The 24,662-nt window shown below is 62.0% G+C and overlaps 2 protein-coding genes across 7 annotated transcripts; both read left to right on the top strand.

The window, feature by feature from the left end:
- Nucleotides 1-1,377: 1,377 nt before the first annotated feature.
- On the top strand, nucleotides 1,378-6,218 carry CHKB (choline kinase beta). The gene is made up of 11 exons (XM_051839246.2): nucleotides 1,378-1,745; nucleotides 1,854-1,962; nucleotides 2,410-2,523; nucleotides 2,687-2,820; nucleotides 3,002-3,097; nucleotides 3,218-3,276; nucleotides 3,358-3,439; nucleotides 3,563-3,671; nucleotides 3,782-3,885; nucleotides 5,758-5,839; nucleotides 5,980-6,218. Exons 1-11 carry the CDS (start codon nucleotides 1,522-1,524, stop codon nucleotides 6,052-6,054), a joined length of 1,188 nt encoding a protein of 395 aa, XP_051695206.2. The 5' UTR covers nucleotides 1,378-1,521; the 3' UTR covers nucleotides 6,055-6,218.
- A 112-nt stretch (nucleotides 6,219-6,330) lies between these two features.
- Nucleotides 6,331-17,588, top strand: CPT1B (carnitine palmitoyltransferase 1B). Of its 6 annotated transcripts, none has more exons than XM_051839238.2 (19): nucleotides 6,331-6,729; nucleotides 7,164-7,323; nucleotides 7,575-7,714; nucleotides 7,923-8,100; nucleotides 8,315-8,416; nucleotides 8,609-8,746; nucleotides 8,827-8,904; nucleotides 9,539-9,646; nucleotides 10,578-10,662; nucleotides 13,782-13,977; nucleotides 14,252-14,437; nucleotides 14,639-14,744; nucleotides 14,824-14,940; nucleotides 15,324-15,488; nucleotides 15,566-15,700; nucleotides 15,787-15,939; nucleotides 16,399-16,512; nucleotides 17,074-17,166; nucleotides 17,281-17,588. In XM_051839238.2, the coding sequence occupies exons 1-19, from the start codon at nucleotides 6,470-6,472 to the stop codon at nucleotides 17,362-17,364; spliced, it is 2,598 nt and encodes an 865-aa protein (XP_051695198.2). In that variant the 5' UTR covers nucleotides 6,331-6,469; the 3' UTR covers nucleotides 17,365-17,588. The 6 variants fall into 6 exon arrangements, with proteins under 6 accessions (XP_051695198.2, XP_051695199.2, XP_051695202.2 ...); XM_051839242.2 differs by having other exon boundaries at nucleotides 6,366-6,620; XM_051839240.2 differs by having other exon boundaries at nucleotides 6,366-6,638.
- The last annotated feature ends 7,074 nt before the right edge of the window (nucleotides 17,589-24,662 follow it).

The following is a 24,662-nucleotide window of genomic DNA, read 5'->3' as shown; positions in this document are numbered from 1 at the left end:
CGAATGGGAACCATGTTCAGCACAACCTTACGTGATCAAGTCCCAGGGTGCGTTACTTGGCTCCAGCTGCCACAACTGGGGACACTGTGGCTGTCTGTAGTGGTCTCCGTTGTTTACAGGAATCCTTCTGGGTTCTCCAGGGGCCGTTCAGGTGAATTATGGGATGCAGTTGGGCCTCCGATTAAGTCTTTGAGGCAGAATAACTGCCATCATCCGGGTCACAGGGCTGTCTCTGATGCACTGCCCTGGAAGGCTTGGGGCTGGGGAGGGGGCAGTTTCAGGAGCTTCCACTTTGTTCTTTCCACATACAGTTCTATTTCAGAGGCCCAGGGTCAAAGGACAAGCCCATCTTACTGCTGGACAGACACTGAGACCAGAGGGCCCACATGCTTCGGGCACCCTGGCACAGGTGTCAGCTCGAATTCTGTACCGAACAGCCCTTGAGAGGCCGGCTAGTCTCTTGTCCAAACCAGGCTAACTAGAGAAGGACTTGTGTATACGCTCATGGTGCCAGTGTAGGATCCTCCCTGAAAAAGGGCACGCCCCCCCCCCCCCCCGCCCGGACGTGGAGTCCAGGTCTCAGAACGAGCTCAAGATCTGCACCGAGTGAGGGACCGCGACTCTCCACTGCAGCACTGTTGACATCACAGTCGTTGTCCATTGTTGACATCAGCCTTCGGTCAACTCTTGGTTTCTTCCCGGTTACCCACATCAAAGCCCGTCTCCTTTCCCCAGCGAGCACCGCCGGTGCAGCACGCCCGGCCACAGAGCCCTGAGGCTCAAGCCTGCCTGGATGCAGCCCTGGCCTGGGCAAAAGCGGAAATGCGGGGGGCATGCACGCAAAGTGGGACGCCCTCGACACGAGACGGGCCGTGGGTGCCTGGAGCAGACCCGGCAGGCAGGCGTCTGCTCCTGGGGCTGGAGGCAAGTCGTCTGCAGCAAGGCGGCCTCGCGCTTCCACTGCAGGGCGCCTCCGCCGCGGCTAGGAGTTTCGGATACCCCGATTCATCAGCATCGCGCCAAGCGTCCCCGGTCCCCACCGTGGCCCACACGCCTCACTCGGAACCCCTGACGTGGGCCTCTCGTACGTTCCTCTTCTCCAGGTTCAACCACACTCAGGCTCTCCCGGGGGCAGGGGAAGGGAGGAGCGCGCGGGCCGGAGACGCAGCCGCCACGTCGGGGCCGCTCGCCGACCTGCGGAAGCGCCTCCTCCCTCGCGGCCCAGGCCCACGGCACCCCTGCCAACCTAGGTTCGGACGCGGGTCGATGACGCGCTGCCTCGACCACGTGACGCGCCCGACGGCTCAGTGATTGGTCTACGTCATTTTCCTAGGCCCGGGCCACCGTCCAAACAGAGGCGTCTTCAGCGCAGAGGGCGTGCCGGGGGCACGCCGCACCCGGAGACGGACGCCATTGGCTTTCGGCCTGCACGGGGGCGGAGCCGGGAGCGGCCGGAAGCGGCAGAGCCGGCCCGACGGGCGCTGAGCTGGGCCGGGCGTCGGGCCCCGCGGAGCCCGCGCCATGGCGGCTGAGGAGCCGGCTGTGAGCGGAGGCGGGGCCGTCGGCGGCTGCCTGGCCAAGGACGGCTCGCCGCAGCCTCAGCGCCTGGACGCGGCCCCAGCCCGGCGGCGTGCGTCGTCGCTGTCTCGTGACGCCGAGCGCCGAGCCTACCAATGGTGCCGGGAGTACCTGGGCGGGGCCTGGCGCCGAGTGCTGCCCGAGGAGCTCAGGGTGCACCCCGTGAGGTGGGAGGTCAAGGGTCAGCCTCGCCGGGCAGGGGCAGGGCAGGGGTCGGGGCCGGGGCCGGGCCGGGGCCGGCCACCGGCGCCTGAGTGCCTGCTGTGGGTCTGCAGCGGCGGCCTCAGTAACCTGCTGTTCCGGTGCGCGCTCCCCGACCACTTGCCCAGCGTTGGCGACGAGCCCCGGGAGGTGCTGCTGCGGCTGTATGGGGCCATCCTGCAGGTGAGGGGGGCGTGGGGGCCGCGGCGACCGTGGCTTTAGGCGTTCGCTTTGCCCCGTGGAGGACACCGAGGCCCCGGGGGCCGAGTACGTTTACCCTGCTGAACTGTGCTCTGGGCAGCCGCAGGGAAAGCTGCCGCCGCCGGTTCAAGACCCGGCTGCTCCACTTCCTGCCCAGCTCCCTGCCAATGGCCTGGGCCCCTGCACCACTTGGGAGGCCTGGATGAAGCTCCTGGCTCCTGGCTTCAGAAGGGCTCAGCGGCCATCTGGGGAGTGGACCAGCAGATGGAAGCTCGCTCTCTTTCCTCTTCTCTCTCAAATAAACTTTTAAAATGAAACCTGCGAGTGGGAGCTACAGGCAGTAGGACCGGGAGTCCTGGCCGTGGAGGGAGGAGACAGCAGGCCCTCCTCTGGTGCCGGCTGACTGGGCTCTGTCCCGTCTTCCCTCAGGGTGTGGACTCTTTGGTCCTGGAAAGCGTGATGTTCGCCATCCTTGCAGAGCGGTCGCTGGGACCCCAGCTCTACGGAGTCTTTCCGGAGGGCCGGCTGGAACAGTACATCCCAGTACGAGCCCTCTTCCCCAAAGCACCTCCTCCCCCCTCCCCCCAGTGCCTGCCTTCACAGCCCAGGTAGGGAATTGTCCCCAAGACCCTGACCACCCCCCTTCCACTCCCCCTTCCCCCCCTGCCCCAGCCCCCTCACCACCCTGATAGGTTCCTGGGTGCAGAGCCGGCCACTGAAAACCCAAGAGCTTCGAGAGCCAGTGCTGTCGGCAGCCATCGCCACCAAGATGGCCCAGTTCCATGGCATGGAGATGCCCTTCGCCAAGGAGCCCCACTGGCTGTTTGGGACCATGGAGCGGTGAGTCGGGCCTCCTTGGGGTTCCTGAGCTGACCCTGGCCATGACAACGTCCAGTGCCTAGCACGGGCTCACACAACAGACCCCCAAGGATCTGTAAGAGAAGTCGCAGGGCGAGAGTCTGGTGTAGACCGAGGGAGCTGGGGAGACAGCAGAGTGAGTACCGCATGCTCCGGGCTTCAGGTACCTGAAGCAGATCCAGGACCTGCCCGACACTGGCCTCCCCCTGATGGACCTGCTGACCACCTACAGTCTGAAGGAAGAGATGGGCAACCTCAGGTGAGAGCAGGAGACGGCACCCAGGACTCAGAGGGCCGGGGTCAGGGCCTGGCCGAGGCGGGTGGCCCTGGGCCTCCCTCGGGCGCCCTTGCTCAGGCTGCGTGCCCTGTGCCCCTGCAGGAAGTTGCTGGACTCGACTCCATCCCCGGTGGTCTTCTGCCACAATGACATCCAGGAAGGTAGGGGAAGGCACGAGTCTCCCAGCCCCAAGTGGAGGGGCCAGAGGGCCTGGGGTGACCAGACCCCTCCCACTCCCCTAGGGAACATCTTGCTGCTCTCAGAGCCACAGAACGCTGACGGCCTCATGCTGGTGGACTTTGAGTACAGCAGTTACAACTACAGGTGAGGGTGGGGTGGCCTCCCCGGATCTCTTCCCCTGGGCCATGGAAAACAGACCAGGCCTCCAGCTCTGCCTCCCAGCTGCCCAGGGCATTCGGGAACTGAGTGTCCACCTTGTTCTCGCAGGGGCTTTGACATTGGGAACCATTTTTGTGAGTGGGTTTATGATTATACTCACGAGGAATGGCCTTTCTACAAAGCACAGCCCACAGACTATCCCACTCGGGAACAGCAGGTACGTGGGCCAGAGGCTGGAAAGCAAAGCCCGTTCTAGGCGAGGGGGTGAGGTCTGGAATGAACTCGCGCCAGCAGCCTCGCCAGCGCTGACTCTGTCCGTTCATCTAGCTCCACTTTATTCGCCACTACCTGGCAGAAGCAAAGAAAGGGGAGACCCTCTCCCAAGATGAGCAGAGACAGCTGGAAGAAGACTTGCTGATAGAGGCTAATCGGTGAGGAAGGAGCAGCAGGGCAGGTGGAGGGGATACGGGGGCCAGGGCAGGGGGACACGGGGCAGCAGGGCAGGGTGGAGGGGATAGGGGGCCAGGGCAGGGGGACACGGGGCAGCAGGGCAGAGTGGAGGGGATACGGGGGCCAGGGCAGGGGGACACGGGGCAGCACGGGGCAGCAGGGCAGGGTGGAGGGGATACGGGGGCCAGGGCAGGGGGACACGGGGCAGCAGGGCAGAGTGGAGGGGATATGGGGGCCAGGGCAGGGGGACAGCGGGGCAGCAGGGCAGAGTGGAGGGGATACGGGGGCCAGGGCAGGGTGGAGGGGATACGGGGGCCAGGGCAGGGGGACAGCGGGGCAGCAGGGCAGAGTGGAGGGGATACGGGGGACACGGGGCAGCAGGGCAGAGTGGAGGGGATACGGGGGCCAGGGCAGGGGGACACGGGGCAGCACGGGGCAGCAGGGCAGGGTGGAGGGGATACGGGGGCCAGGGCAGGGGGACACGGGGCAGCAGGGCAGGGTGGAGGGGATAGGGGGGCCAGGGCAGGGGGACAGCGGGGCAGCAGGGCAGGGTGGAAGGGATAGGGGGGCCAGGGCAGGGGGACACGGGGCAGCAGGGCAGAGTGGAGGGGATACGGGGGCCAGGGCAGGGGGACACGGGGCAGCACGGGGCAGCAGGGCAGGGTGGAGGGGATACGGGGGTCAGGGCAGGGGGACACGGGGCAGCAGGGCAGAGTGGAGGGGATACGGGGGCCAGGGCAGGGTGGAGGGGATACGGGGGCCAGGGCAGGGGGACAGCGGGGCAGCAGGGCAGGGTGGAGGGGATACGGGGGCCAGGGCAGGGGGACACGGGGCAGCAGGGCAGAGTGGAGGGGATACGGGGGCCAGGGCAGGGGGACACGGGGCAGCAGGGCAGAGTGGAGGGGATACGGGGGCCAGGGCAGGGGGACACGGGGCAGCACGGGGCAGCAGGGCAGGGTGGAGGGGATACGGGGGCCAGGGCAGGGGGACACGGGGCAGCAGGGCAGGGTGGAGGGGATACGGGGGCCAGGGCAGGGTGGAGGGGATACGGGGGCCAGGGCAGGGGGACAGCGGGGCAGCAGGGCAGGGTGGAGGGGATACGGGGACCAGGGCAGAGGGACAACGGGGCAGTAAGGCAGAGTGGAGGGAATACAGGGGCCAGGGCAGGGGGACACGGGGCAGCAGGGCAGGGTGGAAGGGATATGGGGGCCAGGGCAGGGGGACACGGGGCAGCAGGGCAGAGTGGAGGGGATACGGGGACCAGGGCAGGGGACAGTGGGGCAGCAGGGCAGGGTGGAGAAGATACAGGGGCCAGGGAAGAGGGACAACGGGGCAGCAGAGCAAGACAGACGGGATAAGGGGACAGCGGGGCAGCAGGGCAGGGTAGATTGGATACAGGGGCTAGGGCAGGGGACAGCGGGGCAGCAGGGCAAGGTAGATTGGATACAGGGGCTAGGGCAGGGGACAGTGGGGCAGCAAAGCAGAGTGGAGGGGATACGGGGGCAGGGCAGGGGACAGTGGGGCAGCAAGGCACAGTGGAGGGGAATACGGGGGCAGGGCAGGGGGACACGGGGCAGCAGAGCAAGAGAGAGAGGATATGGGGACAGCAGGGCAGCAGGGCAGGGTAGACTGGATACAGGGGCCAGGGCAGGGGGACAGCGGGGCAGCAGGGCAGAGTGGAGGGGATACGGGGGCAGGGCAGGGGACAGTGGGGCAGCAAGGCAGAGTGGAGGGGATACGGGGGCCGGTACAGGGGGACGGTGGGGTGGAAGTTAGCACCTTAAGGATTGGCCCGCCTGGGGAGGGGAGCCCACGTGCCCCTGAGTGCCCCTCCTTTTCCCGCCCGCCCTCAGGTATGCGCTGGCTTCCCATTTCTTCTGGGGCCTGTGGTCCATCCTCCAGGCATCCATGTCCACCATAGAATTTGGTTACTTGGTAAGGAAGCCAGGGGGTGGGCGTGTTAGGGGGACTGGGGCATGGAGGCACACATCCTCCGGGTGACCGAGGTCAGACGGCCGGCGTGGGGTGCTGGTCCCCAGCCTTCTCACCGCTGTGCGGGTGGCTTCCTTCCCCAGGACTACGCCCAGTCTCGGTTCCAGTTCTACTTCCAGCAGAAGGGCCAGCTGACCAGCTTCCACTCCTCGTCCTGACCGCCCACACTCCACCCTCCATCCTCAGAGTCCACTGGAGCCTCCAGGGCGGGACCCTGGAGGCCCTGGGGGTGGGGCTGTGCCCCAAGTGAGGCTGAGGTCCCCGTGGTGGGCAGGAGCCCTGGGCTGTGTACCCTAAGACAATAAATGAGCTGCTTCCCTCACACCCTGTCCTGGCTCTCACAGCCGCAGAGCACTACAGCAAGTGAGACACGAAGACCAGTGACCCCTGCCCGCTTGGGGTCCCCGCCTTTCCCCGGCTCCACCTTAGGAGTAAACAGGAGGAGGACTTGGGGGAACACTGGGGGGTGGGGTACAGAGAGGCCTTGGGGTGAGGGTGCAAGAGGTTAGGGGCCCAGGCGCACAGCTGACACACTGGTGACCTTTCCCCTACATTCGGCTATTTTTAGCTCTAATGCCACGATTCTCACGTGAGACCCACGCCCCGCCCCTGCCCCCCAGCCTCCCAGACCTTTGGGCAACCTTCAGCTTGCAGCAGCTCCCGCCGCCGCAGAGAGGAGGGGGTTCTGGTTCCTGCCCCACATCTGTTTCTCCCCAATTTGGGAGTGGGTGTCAGGTTCCCGGTGAGGGCGGGGCAGGGGCGGCCGGGCCTGAAGGGCGTGGGGACGCGGGCCAGGGTGGCTGGCCCCATACAGACTGCAGCAAACCTGAGCTGTGAGTAGGGCCAGCGCGGGGCGGCCCTCCTGGCTCAGCCCCCAGGCGCGCGCGGGGTCCCGTGCGGTCCGAACCCACCCTCTTGCCGGCAGACTCCGCTTCCTGGGGCGGGGTGGGGGGGTTCCTGTCCCCGTTTCCGCCAGCCTCCACGCCTTGCGGCTCCCGCAGCTTTCAAGCCCCGACCCCCTTCCAAACCCAGTCGCGGCGAGGCCCGGCCCCAGCGCGAGGGTTTCGCGGCGGTTGGCGGGGTCTGAGGGGCAGGCCCGGGCGCGCGGCATGGGGAGTGGCCAAGACGCTACGGCTTTGGGGGCCTGGGACCAGGGGCGCACACCAGGTGGGCGCGGGGCCGGGGCGGGGCCTCGACGCTGTGGGGAGCCCTGGGCGGGGCTGGCCTGAGCGCTCCCGCGCCCCCTCCTGCGCCCCCACCCCCGCAGGTGCCGGCCAACCCCCGGGATGGCGGAAGCACACCAGGCAGTAGCCTTCCAGTTCACTGTGACCCCGGACGGGGTTGACTTCCGGCTCAGTCGGGAGGCCCTGAAACACGTCTACCTGTCCGGGATCAACTCGTGGAAGAAGCGCTTGATTCGCATCAAGGTGGGCGCCGAGGGCTTGGTTCTCCTGGCAGGTGCAGAACAAAGCTCTGGGAGGAGACGGAGGCCAAGGGTCAGCTGTTGCGCCTCCGACAGGGCCCCTCATTACACCCAGGCTCCAGCAGTGCAGACCCAGAGGGGTGCCCAAGGTGTGGGGGAGGCGGTGGGTGAGAGTCTGGGGGAGCAGGGGGGTGGGCACAGCGAGCAGACCCCCGGAGACCTGGACTTCACCCGCCTTACCTTCCCGCCCCCCAGAATGGCATCCTTAGGGGTGTGTACCCCGGCAGCCCGACCAGCTGGCTGGTGGTCGTCATGGCGACGATGGGTTCCTCCTACTGCAAGGTGGACATCTCCATGGGGCTGGTCTGTTGCATCCAGAAGTACCTCCCTGAGCGGTGAGAAGCAGAGTGGGGTTCCCGAGGTGGGCAGGTGCAGACGGCAGCCATTGGTGGTCAGAGGGGCAGCCCTCAGGGGCCGCCAGCACCTCAGCCCCACGTCGCCTTGTCAGGCTGACCCCTACAAGACAGCTGAGCTGTCAGCCAACTGGGTCTGCCTGGGCTGGCCTCTCCTGGGTCCCTGTAGCTCTCACCCCTCCTCCAACAGGTGCGGCCCCTACCAGACTCCGCAGACCAGGGCGCTCCTCAGCATGGCCATCTTCTCCACGGGGGTTTGGGTGACGGGCATCTTTCTCTTCCGCCAAACCCTGAAGCTGCTTCTCTCCTACCACGGGTGGATGTTTGAGATGCACGGCAAGACCAGCCGCTTCACCAAGATCTGGGCTGTGAGCAGAGGCCACGGAAGGGCTCGGGCATCTGAGGACCTAGAGGGTCTCGTTTGTGGTTCCGCGCTGGAGGGGAGGGGCAGACAGGGCTCCGGTGCTTGGCATGTGGGTTTGTCTGGGGGGTCCCGCAGGACGGTTCTGAGGGCCTCGGGTGTTTGCCGGTGTTTCCATTCTTCTGCTGGCTGCCACCCCAACACTGCTTTTCTACCCCTAGATCTGTGTCCGCCTTCTGTCCAGCCGGCGGCCCATGCTCTACAGCTTCCAGACGTCTCTGCCCAAACTTCCCGTGCCCAGTGTGCCAGCCACGATCCAGCGAGTGAGGGCCGGGGTTGGGCATCCTGGCAGGCGGGGGAGGCTGAATGCAGAGGGCTTGTGCGACTGTAAAGGCCTGTTCCCTGCAGATGGCGGGTCTGAATAGCAGGGCTGGGTTAGGGCAGGGCTGAGGGCAGAGTTGGGAAGAGGGGTAAGGCTGTCGGACCCCCCACGGTAATGGTAACTTCACTGGCAGTACCTGGAGTCCGTGAGGCCCTTGCTGGGTGACGAGGAGTATTACCGCATGGAGACACTGGCCAAAGAATTCCAGGACAAGACGGCCCCCAGGCTGCAGAAATACCTGGTGTTCAAGTCCTGGTGGGCAACCAACTACGTGAGTGCTGTCCCTGGGGCGCATCCTCTCCCACCGTGTTTGCCCCTCCCCAGCTCAAGCCTCCCACCCCCCACCCACAGGTGAGTGACTGGTGGGAAGAGTACGTCTACCTTCGAGGGAGGAGCCCCATCATGGTGAACAGCAACTACTATGTCATGGTAAGAGCTGGAGTGTGCCCAGCGTGTCCCCAGCTCCAGGCCAGAGGTCCTGGAGGACACCCAAGCGCCCGGGTGAAAGTTTCCACGTGTGAGTGGGGCGCAGAGGGCAGGGAGAAGGGAGAGCCCAGAGCTGTCCCGAGCGGTCTGTTGCTGCCTGGCTCAGTTCCCTGCCCCACCAGGCTCAGGCTCAATCGCTTCTCCCCTAGTTCACCCCCGGCCTCCCAGCTGACGCCATTACCCAGGTCGAGGGCCGTGTGGCCAGCCCCTGTCCTGACTCTCCAGCATGCCTGTGCACAGCCACCAGGGTCTCCTCCCCCGTTCCCATCCTGGAGTGTCCACTGTCCAAGGCACGCCAGACTCGAGCAGCCTGCTGGCTTCCCACCTCCCCACAAGCTGTCCTTCCAGAAACCTCCCACAGCTTGTCCATACGAGATTTTCAGCTGGTTTTTGGTGGTGGAACCGCTTCCTCAAAGCAGAATAAGGCATGAACAAGTACAATCAGCTTCGTAAAGCAGCTCACGTTGAAGCTGCAGCAGACGAGCTGTGGCGAGTGGCGAGTCTGGAGGTCCGGCCAGGCAGCATGTGCAGGAGATGGGGCCTAGGAAGTGACCCCCGCGGCCCTGCTGCTCCACAGGACCTCGTGCTGGTCAAGAACACGGATGTGCAGGCGGCCCGCGTGGGGAACGCCGTCCACGCCATGATCATGTACCGCCGTAAGCTGGACCGTGAGGAGATCAAGCCTGTGAGTCGCAGCAGGGGTGAGGGTGGGGTGGGGAGAGGAGCCTGTGTCTGAAGCACGCAGGGGTGGGGTGGGGAGAGGAGCCTGTGTCTGAAGCACGCAGGGGTGGGGTGGGGAGAGGAGCCTGTGTCTGAAGCACGCAGGGGTGGGGTGGGGAGAGGAGCCTGTGTGAAGCACGCAGGGGTGGGGTGGGGTGGGGAGAGGAGCCTGTGTGAAGCACGCAGGGGTGGGGTGGGGTAGGGAGAGGAGCCTGTCTGAAGCACGCAGGGGTGGGGTGGGGAGAGGAGCCTGTCTGAAGCACGCAGGAGTGGGGTGGGGAGAGGAGCCTGTCTGAAGCACGCAGGGGTGGGGTGGGGTGGGGAGAGGAGCCTGTGTGAAGCACGCAGGGGTGGGGTGGGGAGAGGAGCCTGTGTGAAGCACGCAGGGGTGGGGTGGGGTGGGGAGAGGAGCCTGTGTGAAGCACGCAGGGGTGGGGTGGGGTGGGGAGAGGAGCCTGTGTCTGAAGCACGCAGGGGTGGGGTGGGGAGAGGAGCCTGTCTGAAGCACGCAGGGGTGGGGTGGGAGAGGAGCCTGTGTGAAGCACGCAGGGGTGGGGTGGGGTGGGGAGAGGAGCCTGTGTGAAGCACGCAGGGGTGGGGTGGGGTGGGGAGAGGAGCCTGTGTCTGAAGCACGCAGGGGTGGGGTGGGGAGAGGAGCCTGTCTGAAGCACGCAGGGGTGGGGTGGGAGAGGAGCCTGTGTGAAGCACGCAGGGGTGGGGTGGGGTGGGGAGAGGAGCCTGTGTGAAGCACGCAGGGGTGGGGTGGGGTGGGGAGAGGAGCCTGTGTGAAGCACGCAGGGGTGGGGTGGGGTGGGGAGAGGAGCCTGTGTGAAGCACGCAGGGGTGGGGTGGGGTGGGGAGAGGAGCCTGTGTGAAGCACGCTGGCCGTCTCCCAGGTGATGGCTCTGGGCATCGTGCCCATGTGCTGCTACCAGATGGAGAGGATGTTCAACACCACGCGCATCCCGGGCAAGGAGACAGGTACCAGCCACCCCAGCCAGGCCCTCCAGCCATGGCCCACACCCGCTCCAGCCACCGCCAGGTTCCCTCCAGCCATGGCCCACACCTACTCCTGCCACCACAGCCAGGCCCTCCCAGCCGTGGCCCACACCCACCCCAGGACACAGCCAGGCCCTCCCAGTCATAGCCCACACCTGCCCCAGGCCACCGCCAGGCCCTCCCAGCCATGGCCCTCACCTGCCCCAGGCCACAGTCAGGCTCCCTCCAGCCGTGGCCCACACCCACCCCAGAACACCACAGGCCCTCCCAGCCATGGCCCACACCCGCCCCAGGCCACCACAGGCCCTCCCAGCCATGGCCCACACCTGCCCCAGGCCACAGTCAGGCTCCCTCCAGCCGTGGCCCACACCCACCCCAGAACACCACAGGCCCTCCCAGCCGTGGCCCACCCCCGCCCCAGGCCCGCCAGGCTCCCTCCAGCCATAGCCCACACCTGCCCCAGGCCCGCCAGGCCCTCCCAGCCATAGCCCACACCCGCCCCAGGCCACAGCCAGGCTCCCTCCAGCCATAGCCCACACCCGCCCCAGGCCACAGCCAGGCTCTCTCCAGCCGTGGCCCACACCCGCCCCAGGCCACAGCCAGGCTCCCTCCAGCCATAGCCCACACCCACCCCAGGCCACAGCCAGGCTCCCTCCAGCCATGGCCCACACCCGCCCCAGGCCCGCCAGGCTCCCTCCAGCCATAGCCCACACCTGCCCCAGGCCCGCCAGGCTCCCTCCAGCCATAGCCCACACCCGCCCCAGGCCACAGCCAGGCTTCCTCCAGCCATAGCCCACACCCGCCCCAGGCCACAGCCAGGCTCCCTCCAGCCATAGCCCACAGCTGCCCCAGGCCCGCCAGGCTCCCTCCAGCCATAGCCCACACCCGCCCCAGGCCACAGCCAGGCTTCCTCCAACCATAGCCCACACCCGCCCCAGGCCACAGCCAGGCTCCCTCCAGCCATAGCCCACACCCGCCCCAGGCCACAGCCAGGCTCCCTCCAGCCATAGCCCACACCCGCCCCAGGCCACCACAGGCCCTCCCCCGAGCCGTGGCCCACACCTGCCCCAGGCCACCACAGGCCCTCCCAGCCATGGCCCACACCCACTCCAGGCCCTCCCAGCCGTGGCCCACACCCGCCCCAGGCTACAGCCAGGCTCCCTCCAGCCGTGGCCCACACCTGCTCCAGGACACGGCCAGACCCTCCCAGCCATGGCCCACACCCACCCCAGACCACTGCCAGGCTCCCTCCAGCCATAGCCCACACCTGCCCCAGGCCACGGCCAGGCTCCCTCCAGCCCTGGCCCACACCCGCCCCAGGCCACGGCCAGGCCCTCCCTCCAGCCATGGCCCACACCCGCTCCAGGCCACCGCCAGGTTCCCTCCAGCCATGGCCCACACCTGCCCCAGGCCACCACAGGCCCTCCCTCCAGCCATGGCCCACACCCGCTCCAGGCTACAGCCAGGCCCTCCCTCCTGCCGTAGCCCACACCCGCTCCAGGCCACAGCCAGGCCCTCCCTCCAGCCGTAGCCCACACCTGCTCCAGGACACCGCCAGGCTCCCTCCAGCCGTGGCCCACACCCGCCCCAGGCCCCCACAGGCCCTCCCTCCAGCCGTGGCCCACACCCACTGCTCAGCACCAAGTGTCCTGTGTCTCAGGGTTGTAGAATTGTGAGAAGCAGCCAGTGTGTGACAGACACTAGACAGCCGCTGCTTGGAGACGTGACGCTGGCGCTGGGACCCTGGGGGCCAGGACAGAGCCTCTCACTGCAGGCTCACCGTGCCAGGCAGGCCATCATCTGAGCCAAGAGTGGCGGCGCAGGTGCTGCTGCGGGCGTGCGCTCAGGCCCTCCCCGGTTCTGACGCTGCATCCTCGGCAGTTGCATACTTTCCTAGCGCATTTTTTTTTTAAGATTTTTTTTTATTCATTTAGAATAGGGAGAAACAGAAATATCTTCCATCTGGTTTACTCCCCAAATGACTGCAACGGCCAGGGCTGGGCCAGACCAAAGCCAGGAGCCCGGAACTCCATCCACGTCTCCCACATGGGGGACGGGGCCCAAGCACCAGTGCCATCATCCTCTGCCTTCCCAGGAAGCCCAGCACTCGTGAGATGCCAGCACCGTGGGCAGCAACCTAACCCACTGCACCGCGATGCTGACCCTTTTCCAGGGGCCACGATGGCCTCTCCTTTCTTTCTTTCTTTTTTTTTTTTTTTTTTTTTTTTTTTTTTTTTGACAGGCAGAGTGGACAGTGAGAGAGAGAGACAGAGAGAAAGGTCTTCCTTTGCCGTTGGTTCACCCTCCAATGGCCGCCGCTGCAGCCGGCGCACCGCGCTGATCCGATGGCAGGAGCCAGGATCCAGGTGCTTTTCCTGGTCTCCCATGGGGTGCAGGGCCCAAGCACCTGGGCCATCCTCCACTGCACTCCCTGGCCATAGCAGAGAGCTGGCCTGGAAGAGGGGCAACCGGGACAGAATCCGGCGCCCCAACCGGGACTAGAACCCGGTGTGCCGGCGCCGCAAGGTGGAGGATTAGCCTATTGAGCCATGGCGCCGGCCATTTTTTTTTTTTTTTTTTTTTTTTTTTGACAGAGTTAGAGAGAGAGACAGAGAGACAGGTCTTCCTTTTCCGTTGGTTCACCCCCCCAAATGGCTGCTACGGCTGGCGCGCTGTGCCGATCCGAATCCTGGAGCCAGGTGCTTCCTCCTGGTCTCCCAGGCGGGTGCAGGGCCCAAGGACCTGGGCCATCCTCCACTGCACTCCCAGGCCACAGCAGAGAGCTGGACTGGAAGAGGGGCAACCAGGACAGAATCCAGCACCCCAACCGGGACTAGAACCCGGGCTGCTGGTGCCGCAGGTGGAGGATTAGCCAAGTGAGCCGCGGCGCCGGCGATGGCCTCTTCTTGAGCTGCCTCCCGGGACTGTTGTGGGTGTCGCAGCAGTGGTGGTGGAAGCCCCAGCGTGGGGCCTGTCTCAGCTGTGTGGCCCCGCCCCCAAGGGAAGGAGGGCCCGGGCAGCGGCTGGGCTGGGCAGGATCAGCTGTCCAGTGAAGGGCTCCCTGTGGCCGAGCCTCAGCCTGCACCTGGTCTCTGTCTCAGATGTGCTGCAGCACCTCGCGGACAGCAGGCACGTGGCTGTCTACCACAAGGGCCGCTTCTACAAGGTGTGGCTGTATGAGGGCTCGCGCCTGCTCAAGCCCCGGGAACTGGAGATGCAGTTCCAGAGGATCCTGGATGACCCCTCCCCGCCCCAGCCTGGGGAGGAGAAGCTGGCAGCCCTCACCGCGGGTGGAAGGTACGGGGGCGGGGGCCATCAGGGAGGTGCTTGGCCCTTCCTGCGACCCCAGGCCAAGGGACCAAAGGCACAGCCAAGGGAGCAGCACTGGGGGTACCAGCACTGGCACAGCGGGTGGATCCCATCTCAAGGGGCTGGCAACCAGGTACGAGCACGCAGAGGGCGTGATCCGCTGCCCCCACCAGACCCTGCTTTCAGGCCCAGCCAGGTCTCGGGAGGTGCCCTCACCCAGGGCCCACGGGGCCCCGCTGTTCACCTGCCCTCTGGTCTGCAGGGTGGAGTGGGCGCAGGCACGCCAGGCCTATTTCAGCTCGGGCAAGAACAAGGCCTCTCTGGACGCCATTGAGCGCGCTGCCTTCTTCGTGGCCCTGGATGAGGAGGCCCACTGCTACAACCCCGAGGACGAGGCCAGCCTCAGCCTCTACGGCAAGGCCTTGCTGCATGGCAACTGCTACAACAGGTGCGTGCCACAGCCCACGGGCCAGGGGTCTGCTTGAGGTTCTGGTCAGGATGAGGCACAGGTTAGGGTCGGGCTCGTGCTAGGGATAGGCTTCAGGTCAGGGTGAGGGTCCGGGGCTAGAAATAGCGAGTTTAGTGTCGCGGTTAGGCTGCTGTGGGAAGCTGCAGGACTGAGTCATCCCTGGGCCCACTCCTCCCACAGGTGGTTCGACAAGTCTTTCACTCTCATTTCCTTCAAGAATGGCCAGCTGGGTCTCAACACGGAACACGCGTGGGCTGACGCCCCCATCATCGGGCACCTCTGGGAGGTACCAGGGCTGGGAGGGGCACCTGCAGGGCAGGCTTGGTGGGGGGAGCCCAGGTTCTCAGCTTGACTTCTCCCTGCAGTTTGTCGTGGGCACTGACACCTTCCACCTGGGCTATACAGAGACTGGGCACTGCCTAGGCAAACCGAACTCCACGCTGGCGCCTCCTCAGCGGCTGCAGTGGGACATTCCCGAGCAGGTGCGGGGTGGGTGGGAGAGTGACAATCATCTGAGTCACTCTGCCTCCCCCGCCCCTCCCACCACCCGGCCCAGCCCTCAGCAGGAAGGGACAGGATCCTGTGTAGCTCCAGGCTGGCCACAGGAGAGCAGAACCGTGAGCCATCTGTGGTTAGAGAAAGGTGTGAGATGTGAAGTTCACATCTGTGGGGCAGCTGTTGGTGCCACCCTCCTCCCACCAAGCTCAGCCTGGCCTCCGGTGGCCGGTACCCCTGAGTTGTCCATCCTGTCCCTCCTCCTGAAGACGTGGGCCCCTTTGGCCCTCATCCGTCAGCACGACCCCCTGCCTCCTGGCCGTGACCCAGGGTTGCACCTGGAGGGCTCTGACCCACCGTGTCTTGGCAGTGTCAGGCAGTCATCGAGCGCTCGTACCAGGTGGCCAGGGCTCTGGCGGACGATGTGGAGCTGTGCTGCTTCCAGTTCCTGCCCTTCGGGAAGGGCCTCATCAAGAAGTGTCGGACCAGCCCGGACGCCTTCGTGCAGATAGCCCTGCAGCTGGCTCACTTCCGCGTAAGAGCTCCCCCAGGCGGCGAGCGGGCAGGGTGGCGTGAGGGCGCCTACCAGATTCACCCCTCTGTGTACCCCAGGACAAGGGCAAGTTCTGCCTGACCTACGAGGCCTCGATGACCAGGATGTTCCGGGAGGGACGGACTGAGACCGTGCGTTCCTGTACCAGCGAGTCCACAGCCTTTGTGCAGGCCATGATGGAGGGGTCGCACATGGTGAGCCCCCTTTCTCCCGTCGGGGCGAGGTGCCCCTCGTCAGCCTCAGGGCCGAGGCCACTCTTGCCCTCCTCTCCTGCCTCCAGAAAGCCGACCTCCAGGATCTCTTCCGGAAAGCTGCGCAAAAGCACCAGAACATGTACCGCCTGGCCATGACGGGGGCTGGGATCGACAGGCACCTCTTCTGCCTCTACCTGGTTTCTAAGTACCTGGGGGTCAGCTCCCCGTTCCTGGCTGAGGTCCGTGAGACGGGTGCATCGGGGTGCCTCCCTGTGCCGGGGCTCGGACTGTGTCTTGTAGCTAGCTCCTGGGAAGTTGCCTGGGGGCTGGAGCCGGCTCTCCTGCCCCGCACCCCGCCTGAGCCTGCGGTGCTGGGACTGAGCGCAGTGTGGACTTGGTCTCGTGTGTGACGTGTGAGGTGCAGACAAGCGCCGGGGCGGAAAGGAGAGAGGCTGACGAGGGCGGGGGGCACAGAGCCGAGAGAGGGACCAGCAGGTCACGCAAGCCTCCTATGGCAAGAGAGGGTTCTTCCCCAAGGCTGCGGTGGGAACAGGCTGTGGAGGACCTGGGGCCTGCCCTCACGTTCACACCTGCGTCCTCAGCAGGACACTGCAGGCTTGAATAGGCCTCGGGTGCTGCTGCTGGACAGGTGTGTGCCGATGGGCAGCATCTAACCGGCCACGGCTGCCCCGCTGCAGGTGCTCTCCGAACCCTGGCGCCTCTCCACCAGCCAGATCCCTCAATCCCAGATCCGCATGTTCGACCCAGACCAGTACCCCAATCACCTGGGCGCTGGAGGTGGCTTTGGCCCTGTGAGTGCCCCGAAAGGGGGGTGGGGGGGCGGCATGGCAGGGGCCTCAGTGGAGAGTACAGGGCACTGACCAGGTCACACCAGGGCAGGAGCACCTCAGAGGCCAGCACAGGCCAGGTCTGCATGGAAGCAGAATGGACGCCATCAGCGCAGGCAGACAGGCGGGACCTGGGACCTGGGACACACCCTCCCAAACTCCTCCCTGTGGGGCGTGGCCATGCTCGGGCCTGTTTCCAGGTCTGGGGCAGCGCCTTTGCTCAGGGATCCAGCTTGTTCCACTGTAGGTGAGCTAGTTTGGGGGTGGGGGGAGCGACCTAGAGTGTGAGGGAGACAGGAGGTCCTAGATCCTGGAGTAGGGCCCAGAAGTGCATGGGCCACATTCTTTGGTTTTCACACTGTTTCCTGGGAGTGGTGCTGACCTCAGGAAAAGTGCAGTGTCTGGAGCTCGGGGCCTTTCCCGCAAGTCCTGGGGGAGGAGCAAGTGTGACATCAGCTTGGCTTTCCGCTCTCCAAGGCTTGACTCAGCTCTTGTCACCCCCACGCCCACCCCCGTCGCCCTCAGGTAGCAGATGATGGCTATGGAGTCTCCTACATGATCGCAGGCGAGAACACGATCTTCTTCCACGTCTCCAGCAAGTTCTCAAGCTCGGAGACCGTAAGTCTGTCGTCCTCCCACCGGCAGCGGCCCGGGCGCACACTGCCTGTCTGCTTGCGGGGACAGAGGGCTGGGGCTCACCTGAAGGCACATCTGAGCTCGCTGCTTCTACAGAACGCCCAGCGCTTCGGGAACCACATCCGCCAAGCCCTTCTGGACATCGCCGGCCTCTTCCAAGTCCCCAAGGCTGACCGCTGAGGGCAGAGGAAACGGCGGTGCCCTTTCACCCCCACGCTGTGAGGAAGGGGCGCGTGGTGGCGCCCACACGAGAGGTGGCCATGCACAGGCGCCCAGCTCCAAGGACGGCTCTGGCAGCAGCTGCTCCCTGAGGGTCCCAGTGGAGAGATGGTGTTGGAGCAGGAGGGAATTCTGATTGTTTTCTTGGTAGACACTAATAAAAATACGGCTGTGTAATTCTCTCAGTCATTAGGTCCCTGTGTTTTGTTTGGGGACTACAAGGCCCCCTCCATCCCAGCTCGGGCCAGACAGGTGGTAAGGGAAGGGCTGAGGGACGTGTGGCTACTCTGAAATGTGTGTGTCGGGGCTGGCGCTGTGGCGTAGCGGGTAAAGCTGCTGCCTGCAGTGCCGCCATCCCCTATGGGCACCAGCTCGCGTCTTGGCTCCTCCTCTTCCTGTCCAGCTCTCTGCTATGGCCTGGGAAAGCAGTAGAAGATGGCCCAAGTCCTTGGGCCCCTGCACCCACATGGGAGACCCAGATGAAGCTCCTGGCTTTGGATCAACTCAGCTCTGGCTATTTCAGTCATTTGGGGAGTGAACCAGCGGAATGGAAGACCTCTTTCTCTCTCTGGCTCTACTTCTTTCTGTAACTCAAAATAATTCTTTAAAAGGTAAAGTTCAACATCAAAATATTATAATTCCACACCAAAACATTACAGTTCCATATCAAAATGTTGCATTCCATATGAAAATATTACAATTCCTTGTCACAGTTTTCTTCAATTTCCAAAAGTGTTTTCACAGAGTTCTCAGAGTGCTTGTGTACCCTGCCCTGGGAAAAGGTCTGGGTTTTGGTAGGCTTCTGGGGACATCACCTCACCCAGTACAGGGACAGCAGTGAAGAGTTAGCTGGCTTTTTGGCATTGTGGCACAGCCAGTAAAGCTGCCACCTATACGGTGAAGGTTTGTGTCCTGGCTGCTCCACTTCTGATCTAGCTCACTGCTAATGTCCTGGGGAAAGCAGTGGAAGATGGCTCAAGTGCTTGGGCACCTGCTAACGACACGGGAGACCTCCTGGCTCCTGGCTTTGGCCTGGCCCAGCCACAGCCACAGCCACTGCGGCCATCTGGGGAGTGAACCAGCAGATAGAAGATCTCTGTCTCTCTAACTCTTTCAAATAAATAAATATTTAACCAGAACAACAACAACAAAAAGCTGATTTTAAGCTGAAATTCATTAAAGTTCTTTTATCTGATCTCTTCCTAAAGTGAGAGGAGAAACTGTAGTAATAACTAGAATATAAACCTTAGAACTCCCCAAACCCAAGTAAGTTCCTTTACATCCCGTGAGTTTGAAAATCTGCATTAGTGATGGCTAGTAGGTGTAACAGATAAACCCTAAAATCTCAATGGCTTAATAACAATAGAATAGTGGTTTAATTTTTGCTCAAGTCAGATTCAGTTAGCTGAGGCTGGTATTGTGGGTTAGACGGCTACCTGCAACACTGGCATCCCACGTGAGCACACTGCTCCACTTCCGATCCAGCTCCCTGCTAATGCACCTGCAGAGGCAGCAGAAGATGGCCCACGTGCTTGAGTCTGCCATCCACAAAGGAGACTCAGATGGAGTTCCAGGCTCCTGGTTTCAGCTTGGACCAGCGCTGGCCACTGTGGCCATCTGGGGAGTGAACCAGCAGATGGAAGATCTCTGTCCCCCACTCACTCTGTACTCTGACTATATATATACTGTGTGTGTGTTTGTGTACATACATATATACTCTGTACTGTGTGTATAGACACATCTATATATGCTGTGACTATATACAGTGTGTGTGTATACATACATATATGCTCACTCTGTACTCTGACTATATATATACTGTGTGTGTACATACATATATACTCTATACTGTGTGTACACATCTATATATGCTGTGACTATATACAGTGTGTGTATATACATATATGCTCACTCTGTATATACTATGTGTATATATACACACATATATATACTGCAACTATGTATACACCATATATATATACTCTGTGAGTGTATTTTAAATCCAGTTGGCTGAGGTGGGGGCCTTTATTTAAGGCCTTAGGCTGCCCAAGGCCCTGCCTTCTGCTGGTAGCTCCTAGGTGGTCTTGGGCTTTAGCACTGAGCAGGTCCATGGGGTCAGAGGCTTTGATGGGCTTGGCCTGGGAGTGATGCGGAGCCCTCCTAGTCACTTCCTCCTGGTCACACACACATTGCAAGGCAGGCAGGGGAGTGTATTCTGGCTGTGTGTGGGGAGCAATCCGGACTGGACTAAGTTACTGAAATTAAGACTTATTCTATGCATCTGCTCTCCCACAATATGGCGCTGGGAGAGAAGTAAACAGCTTCCGCACAGCTGCCTCCAGTTCAGCTAATAAACTGTAGGACTTGCTCCTGATTGGAGAGCAGCGTACTCGGCGTGTGGGCAGCCGAGTTGGGATTGGCGGAGGAGGACTATAAAGGAGGAGAGAGACGGCATGCACGAGGAACATCTATGGGGAACATCTAAGGGAACCCGTGCAGCCCCCGAGAAAGCCGGCCGGCGGTGTGCCGCTCCCCTGCGGAAGTGGGGAATGTGGCCAGGGGGAACTGCCCTTCCACGGAGGTGGAAGGGATAGCAGCCAACCCGGGAAGAACCAGCAGCAAACCCGGGGAGGGCCGAGCAGACGAAAGAACAGCGCAGGGTCCTGTGTCGTTCCTCCACGAAGAGGGGGAGCGACATAATGGTGCCGTGACTCGGATAGGAAACCTAGGACGGATAGCAAACTTAGGAGGGAAGAAACGGGAAGAAACGGGAAGAACTAGGGAAAATATCGGAGAGAGAAACTAGCAAACAGCCTAGGGAAAAGCCGGACGAAAAAGGAGCCGGAAGAAGCTATTGAAAGCCTAGGCATAGACTCGAAACAGCCTAGGGAAAAGCCGGACGAAAAAGGAGCCGGAAGAAGCTATTGAAAGCCTAGGCATAGACTCGGATACGGACTACGGGGGGAAGCTGGGAGGAATCTCTAAGGTTGAAAGCGAAAGTGAAAGCTAGAACAAACAGACTCGGATACGGACTGTGGGGAGAGGCCAGGAGAAATGAGGGAGGAATATTGTTGGAAGAAAAACTTAGGGAAACATACCGGGTAGAGAAAAATGTTAGGGAAATTGAAGCCGTGGGGGGCAGGCCAAGGCGGACACGAAAGCCACTTTGGGATTCTCAAGTTAGCCCGGGAATAGGGGGCGAAAAGTTGAAACCAGAAGCTGAAACGTGAGCCTGGTTGGGATCCGTCTGATTAGCCCGGGGAGCAAAGGACGGGAAGCCAAACCGTGGGGCGGAGACGTACGCTGGGTTGAATTCGCCAGGCTAGCCCGGGGAACTTAGATTGAATGCTAATGGCGGAGACGCAAGCTACGCTGTGTTACTCGCGGAAGCCGCCGCGTGCAGAGAGAGCACGGGGCGTGAATAGATAGGGAACGGGGCTGGCGTAGGCCGTGGTGCAGACGCGAAGGGCGTGGAGACCGCGGAGCGCGCGAAGCCAAGCCGCGCAAAGCCGGGAAGCTGCGCAGATGAAAGAGGCGCGGGCTGAAGCAGCTCAGCTGGGAAGCCGCCGAGAAGTAGCCTCGGGGCGGGCAGCGGGAAGCTGCGGGGATAAGAGAAACAGAAGTTTGGAAGTGGAGTGAGAGAAATGGGAATGTTGGCAGACAGAAGTAAAATGGGAGAAATAGGAATGCCCGGAGATAGAGAAATAGAGAAATAAAAAGGCCTCCCCTCAACATGGCAACGAGAAAGTTTGGATTCGGTCTGCCCGATTAGTGAGGCGATGAGCACCTGGGCGGCTAGCAGCTTATGCGCTGCAGGTCACCGAAGACAGGCACGAATTAACATCAGTAAAGCTTCCCCACAATACAACAATTAGGAGGCTTGGATTCGGTCTGCCTGATTAAGGCGGTAAGCGCCAGCAAGCAGCTCGACCAGAGTATGAGCTGCAGGTCACCGAAGATAGGCACAAACCAACACTAATAAGTCTCCCCCACAATACGGCAATGAGAAGGCTTGGATTCGGTTTGCCTGATAGGTTTTGTAAACACCTGCAGGCAGTTCTAGCAGAGCAGAGCATGCGCTGCAGGGCACCGAACACAGGCACGCATCAGCGCCTAAAAACCTCCTCACAATGGCGAAGAGAGGACCCGGATTCGGTTTTCCTGATTGATAGGACTTGTAAGAGCCTGTGGCAACTCTAGCAAGTAGAGCAGAGTGTGTGCTGCGGGACACCGAAGACAGGCGCGTATCAACGCCAAAAATAAAAAGAAAGGGGGATCTGTGGGGAGCAATCCGGACTGGACTAAGTTACTGAAATTAAGACTTATTCTATGCATCTGCTCTCCCACAATATGGCGCTGGGAGAGAAGTAAACAGCTTCCGCACAGCTGCCTCCAGTTCAGCTAATAAACTGTAGGACTTGCTCCTGATTGGAGAGCAGCGTACTCGGCGTGTGGGCAGCCGAGTTGGGATTGGCGGAGGAGGACTATAAAGGAGGAGAGAGACGGCATGCACGAGGAACATCTATGGGGAACATCTAAGGGAACCCGTGCAGCCCCCGAGAAAGCCGGCCGGCGGTGTGCCGCTCCCCTGCGGAAGTGGGGAATGTGGCCAGGGGGAACTGCCCTTCCACGGAGGTGGAAGGGATAGCAGCCAACCCGGGAAGAACCAGCAGCAAACCCGGGGAGGGCCGAGCAGACGAAAGAACAGCGCAGGGTCCTGTGTCGTTCCTCCACGAAGAGGGGGAGCGACAGCTGTGTGCCTGGGACATAATGGAAACCTTCACTGACAGTCGGCCTCAGATGCTCAAGGACATGGAGAGACCAGGCTGACATCGTCATAGCCTGGGCTCCACACCATGTCTCAGATGGCCGACCACGAGCAGGCACGCACACAGTCGTGCACGCTACCTCCACGAGCAGGCACACACATAGTCGTGCACGCTACCTCCACGAGCAGGCACGCACATAGTCGTGCACGCTACCTCCACAAGCAGGCACACACACACAGTCGTGCACGCTACCTCCACGAGCAGGCACGCACATAGTCATTTACGCTACCTCCACGAGCAGGCACACACATAGTCGTGCACGCTACCTCCACGAGCAGGCACACACATAGTCGTGCACGCTACCTCCACGAGCAGGCACACACATAGTCGTGCACGCTACCTCCACGAGCAGGCACGCACATAGTCGTGCACGCTACCTCTATGAGCAGGCACACACATAGTCGTGCACACTACCTCCACGAGCAGGCACGCACATAGTCGTGCACGCTACCTCCAAGAGCAGGCACACACACAGTCGTGCACGCTACCTCCACGAGCAGGCACACACATAGTCGTGCACGCTACCTCCACGAGCAGGCACACACACAGTCGTGCATGCTACCTCCACGAGCAGGCACACACATAGTCGTGTACGCTACCTCTATGAGCAGGCACACACATAGTCGTGCACACTACCTCCACGAGCAGGCACACACATAGTCATGCACGCTACCTCCACGAGCAGGCACACACATAGTCGTGCACGCTACCTCCACGAGCAGGCACGCTTACACTCTAGCCCAGCTGATCTGACCACACTCTGCATTCCCCAAAGGAAGCAGGCTCATTCACACCCTTGCATTTGGCCTCGAGGGACAACTCTGCCTGGAATCCTGTGTCCCTACACTTCCCCTGGGCTGTCTTCAGTACCCATCAGTTATTCCTAATTCATGTCTCTCTGGGATGCCCGAATGGAAGAATGACTGGAAGTTTTAAGGACTGTTCACAATGGGAGGGGAGGGGGCAGCTCCAGGCTCTGAAGGGGCAGGTGCCAAGCAGCCTGGAGAAAGGGTGAGTCATGGGGCTGGTGCTGTGGTGCAGTAGGTTAATCCTCCGCCTGAGGCACCGGCATCCCATATGGGCACCAGTTCAAGTCCCGGCTGCTCCTCTTCTGGTCCAGCTCTCTGCTGTGGCCTGGGAAAGCGGTGGAGGATGGCCCAGGTCCTTGGGCCCCTGTACACACACGGGAGACCAGAAAGAGGCACCTGGCTGCTGGCTTCAGACTGCCGCAGCTCCAGCTGTAGCGGCCACTTGGGGAGTGAACCAACGGAGGGAAGACCTTTCTCTGTTTCTCCCTCTCACTGTCTATAACTCTACCTGTCAAATAAATAAATAAAATCTTAAATAAAAAGGGGGGGTGAGTTAGGCATCAGTCACCTCAACAAACAGGCACACTGGGGCTGGTGGCACAGCAGGCTAAGCCGCCACCTGTAACGCCAGCATCCCATACTGGAGCACCAGTTCGAGTCCCAGCGGCTCTGCTTCCAATCCAGCCCCCTGCTGATGCATACCCGGGCAAGCAACAAAAGATGGCCGGAGTGCTTGGGCTCCTGCCACCCAACGTGGCAAACCCAGATGGAGTTCTGGGATCCTGATTCAGGGGCTGCTTTGTGACATAGTGGGTAAAGCTGTCCCCTGCAACACTGGCATCCCACATGGGCAGCAGTTGTGTCCCGGCTGCTCCACTTCTGCCGCAGGCCAGCTCCAGCAGGTCCAGGGCTGACAGCAAGGCTGATGGCATGGCTCTGATGACTTTATTTATTTATTTATTTATTTTTGACAGGCAGAGTGGACAGTGAGAGAGAGAGACAGAGAGAAAGGTCTTCCTTTTGCCGTTGGTTCACCCTCCAATGGCCGCCACGGCCGGCATGCTGCGGCCGGTGCACCGCGTTGATCCGATGGCAGGAGCCAGGTGCTTCTCCTGGTCTCCCATGTGGGTGCAGGGCCCAAGCACTTGGGCCATCCTCCACTGCACTCCCTGGCCATAGCAGAGAGCTGGCCTGGAAGAGGGGCAACCGGGACAGAATCCGGCGCCCCGACCGGTACTAGAACCCAGGGTGCCGGCGCCGCAAGGCAGAGGATTAGCCTAGTGAGCCGCGGCGCCGGCCAGCTCTGATGACTTTATCTTACACCCTGAGTTACATTCGCTGTTCACTTTACACATTCTTTACTGTTCTCATAAATTCTGCAAATGTCCACTCATTAGTGATCCTTACAGAGTTAATGATTCTTCCTTACAATAACAAAGTCTGTTTCCCATCACTTTAAACCACTGGCCTTGAATTACGCGCAACCCCTCCCTAATCCATGGCCATGTAACACTTTGATTTTAAAGATTTACTTGATATTTGAGATACAATAGAACAGAGACTCAAGTGATGCTAAATTACACAATAATCAATTACAAAACATAGTGGTTATTTTGCAGAG

Source organism: Oryctolagus cuniculus, chromosome 11 (genome assembly GCF_964237555.1).
Source record: "Oryctolagus cuniculus chromosome 11, mOryCun1.1, whole genome shotgun sequence".
Classification (NCBI taxonomy): Eukaryota; Metazoa; Chordata; class Mammalia; order Lagomorpha; family Leporidae; genus Oryctolagus; species Oryctolagus cuniculus.
Note: the sequence above shows the minus strand (reverse complement) of the source record. Positions and strands in the feature narration are given on the sequence as shown.

Coding starts and splice junctions, on each gene's coding strand:
- CHKB (XM_051839246.2), top strand. CDS start 1,522: ATGGCGGCTGAGGAGCCGGCTGTGAGCGGAGGCGGGGCCGTCGGCGGC. Junction 1,963..2,409: donor TGTATGGGGCCATCCTGCAG/GTGAGGGGGGCG, acceptor GTCTTCCCTCAG/GGTGTGGACTCTTTGGTCCT. Junction 3,886..5,757: donor TTGCTGATAGAGGCTAATCG/GTGAGGAAGGAG, acceptor GCCCGCCCTCAG/GTATGCGCTGGCTTCCCATT.
- CPT1B (XM_051839238.2), top strand. CDS start 6,470: ATGCCACGATTCTCACGTGAGACCCACGCCCCGCCCCTGCCCCCCAGC. Junction 6,730..7,163: donor GACTGCAGCAAACCTGAGCT/GTGAGTAGGGCC, acceptor CCACCCCCGCAG/GTGCCGGCCAACCCCCGGGA. Junction 15,940..16,398: donor GCTCCCCGTTCCTGGCTGAG/GTCCGTGAGACG, acceptor GCCCCGCTGCAG/GTGCTCTCCGAACCCTGGCG.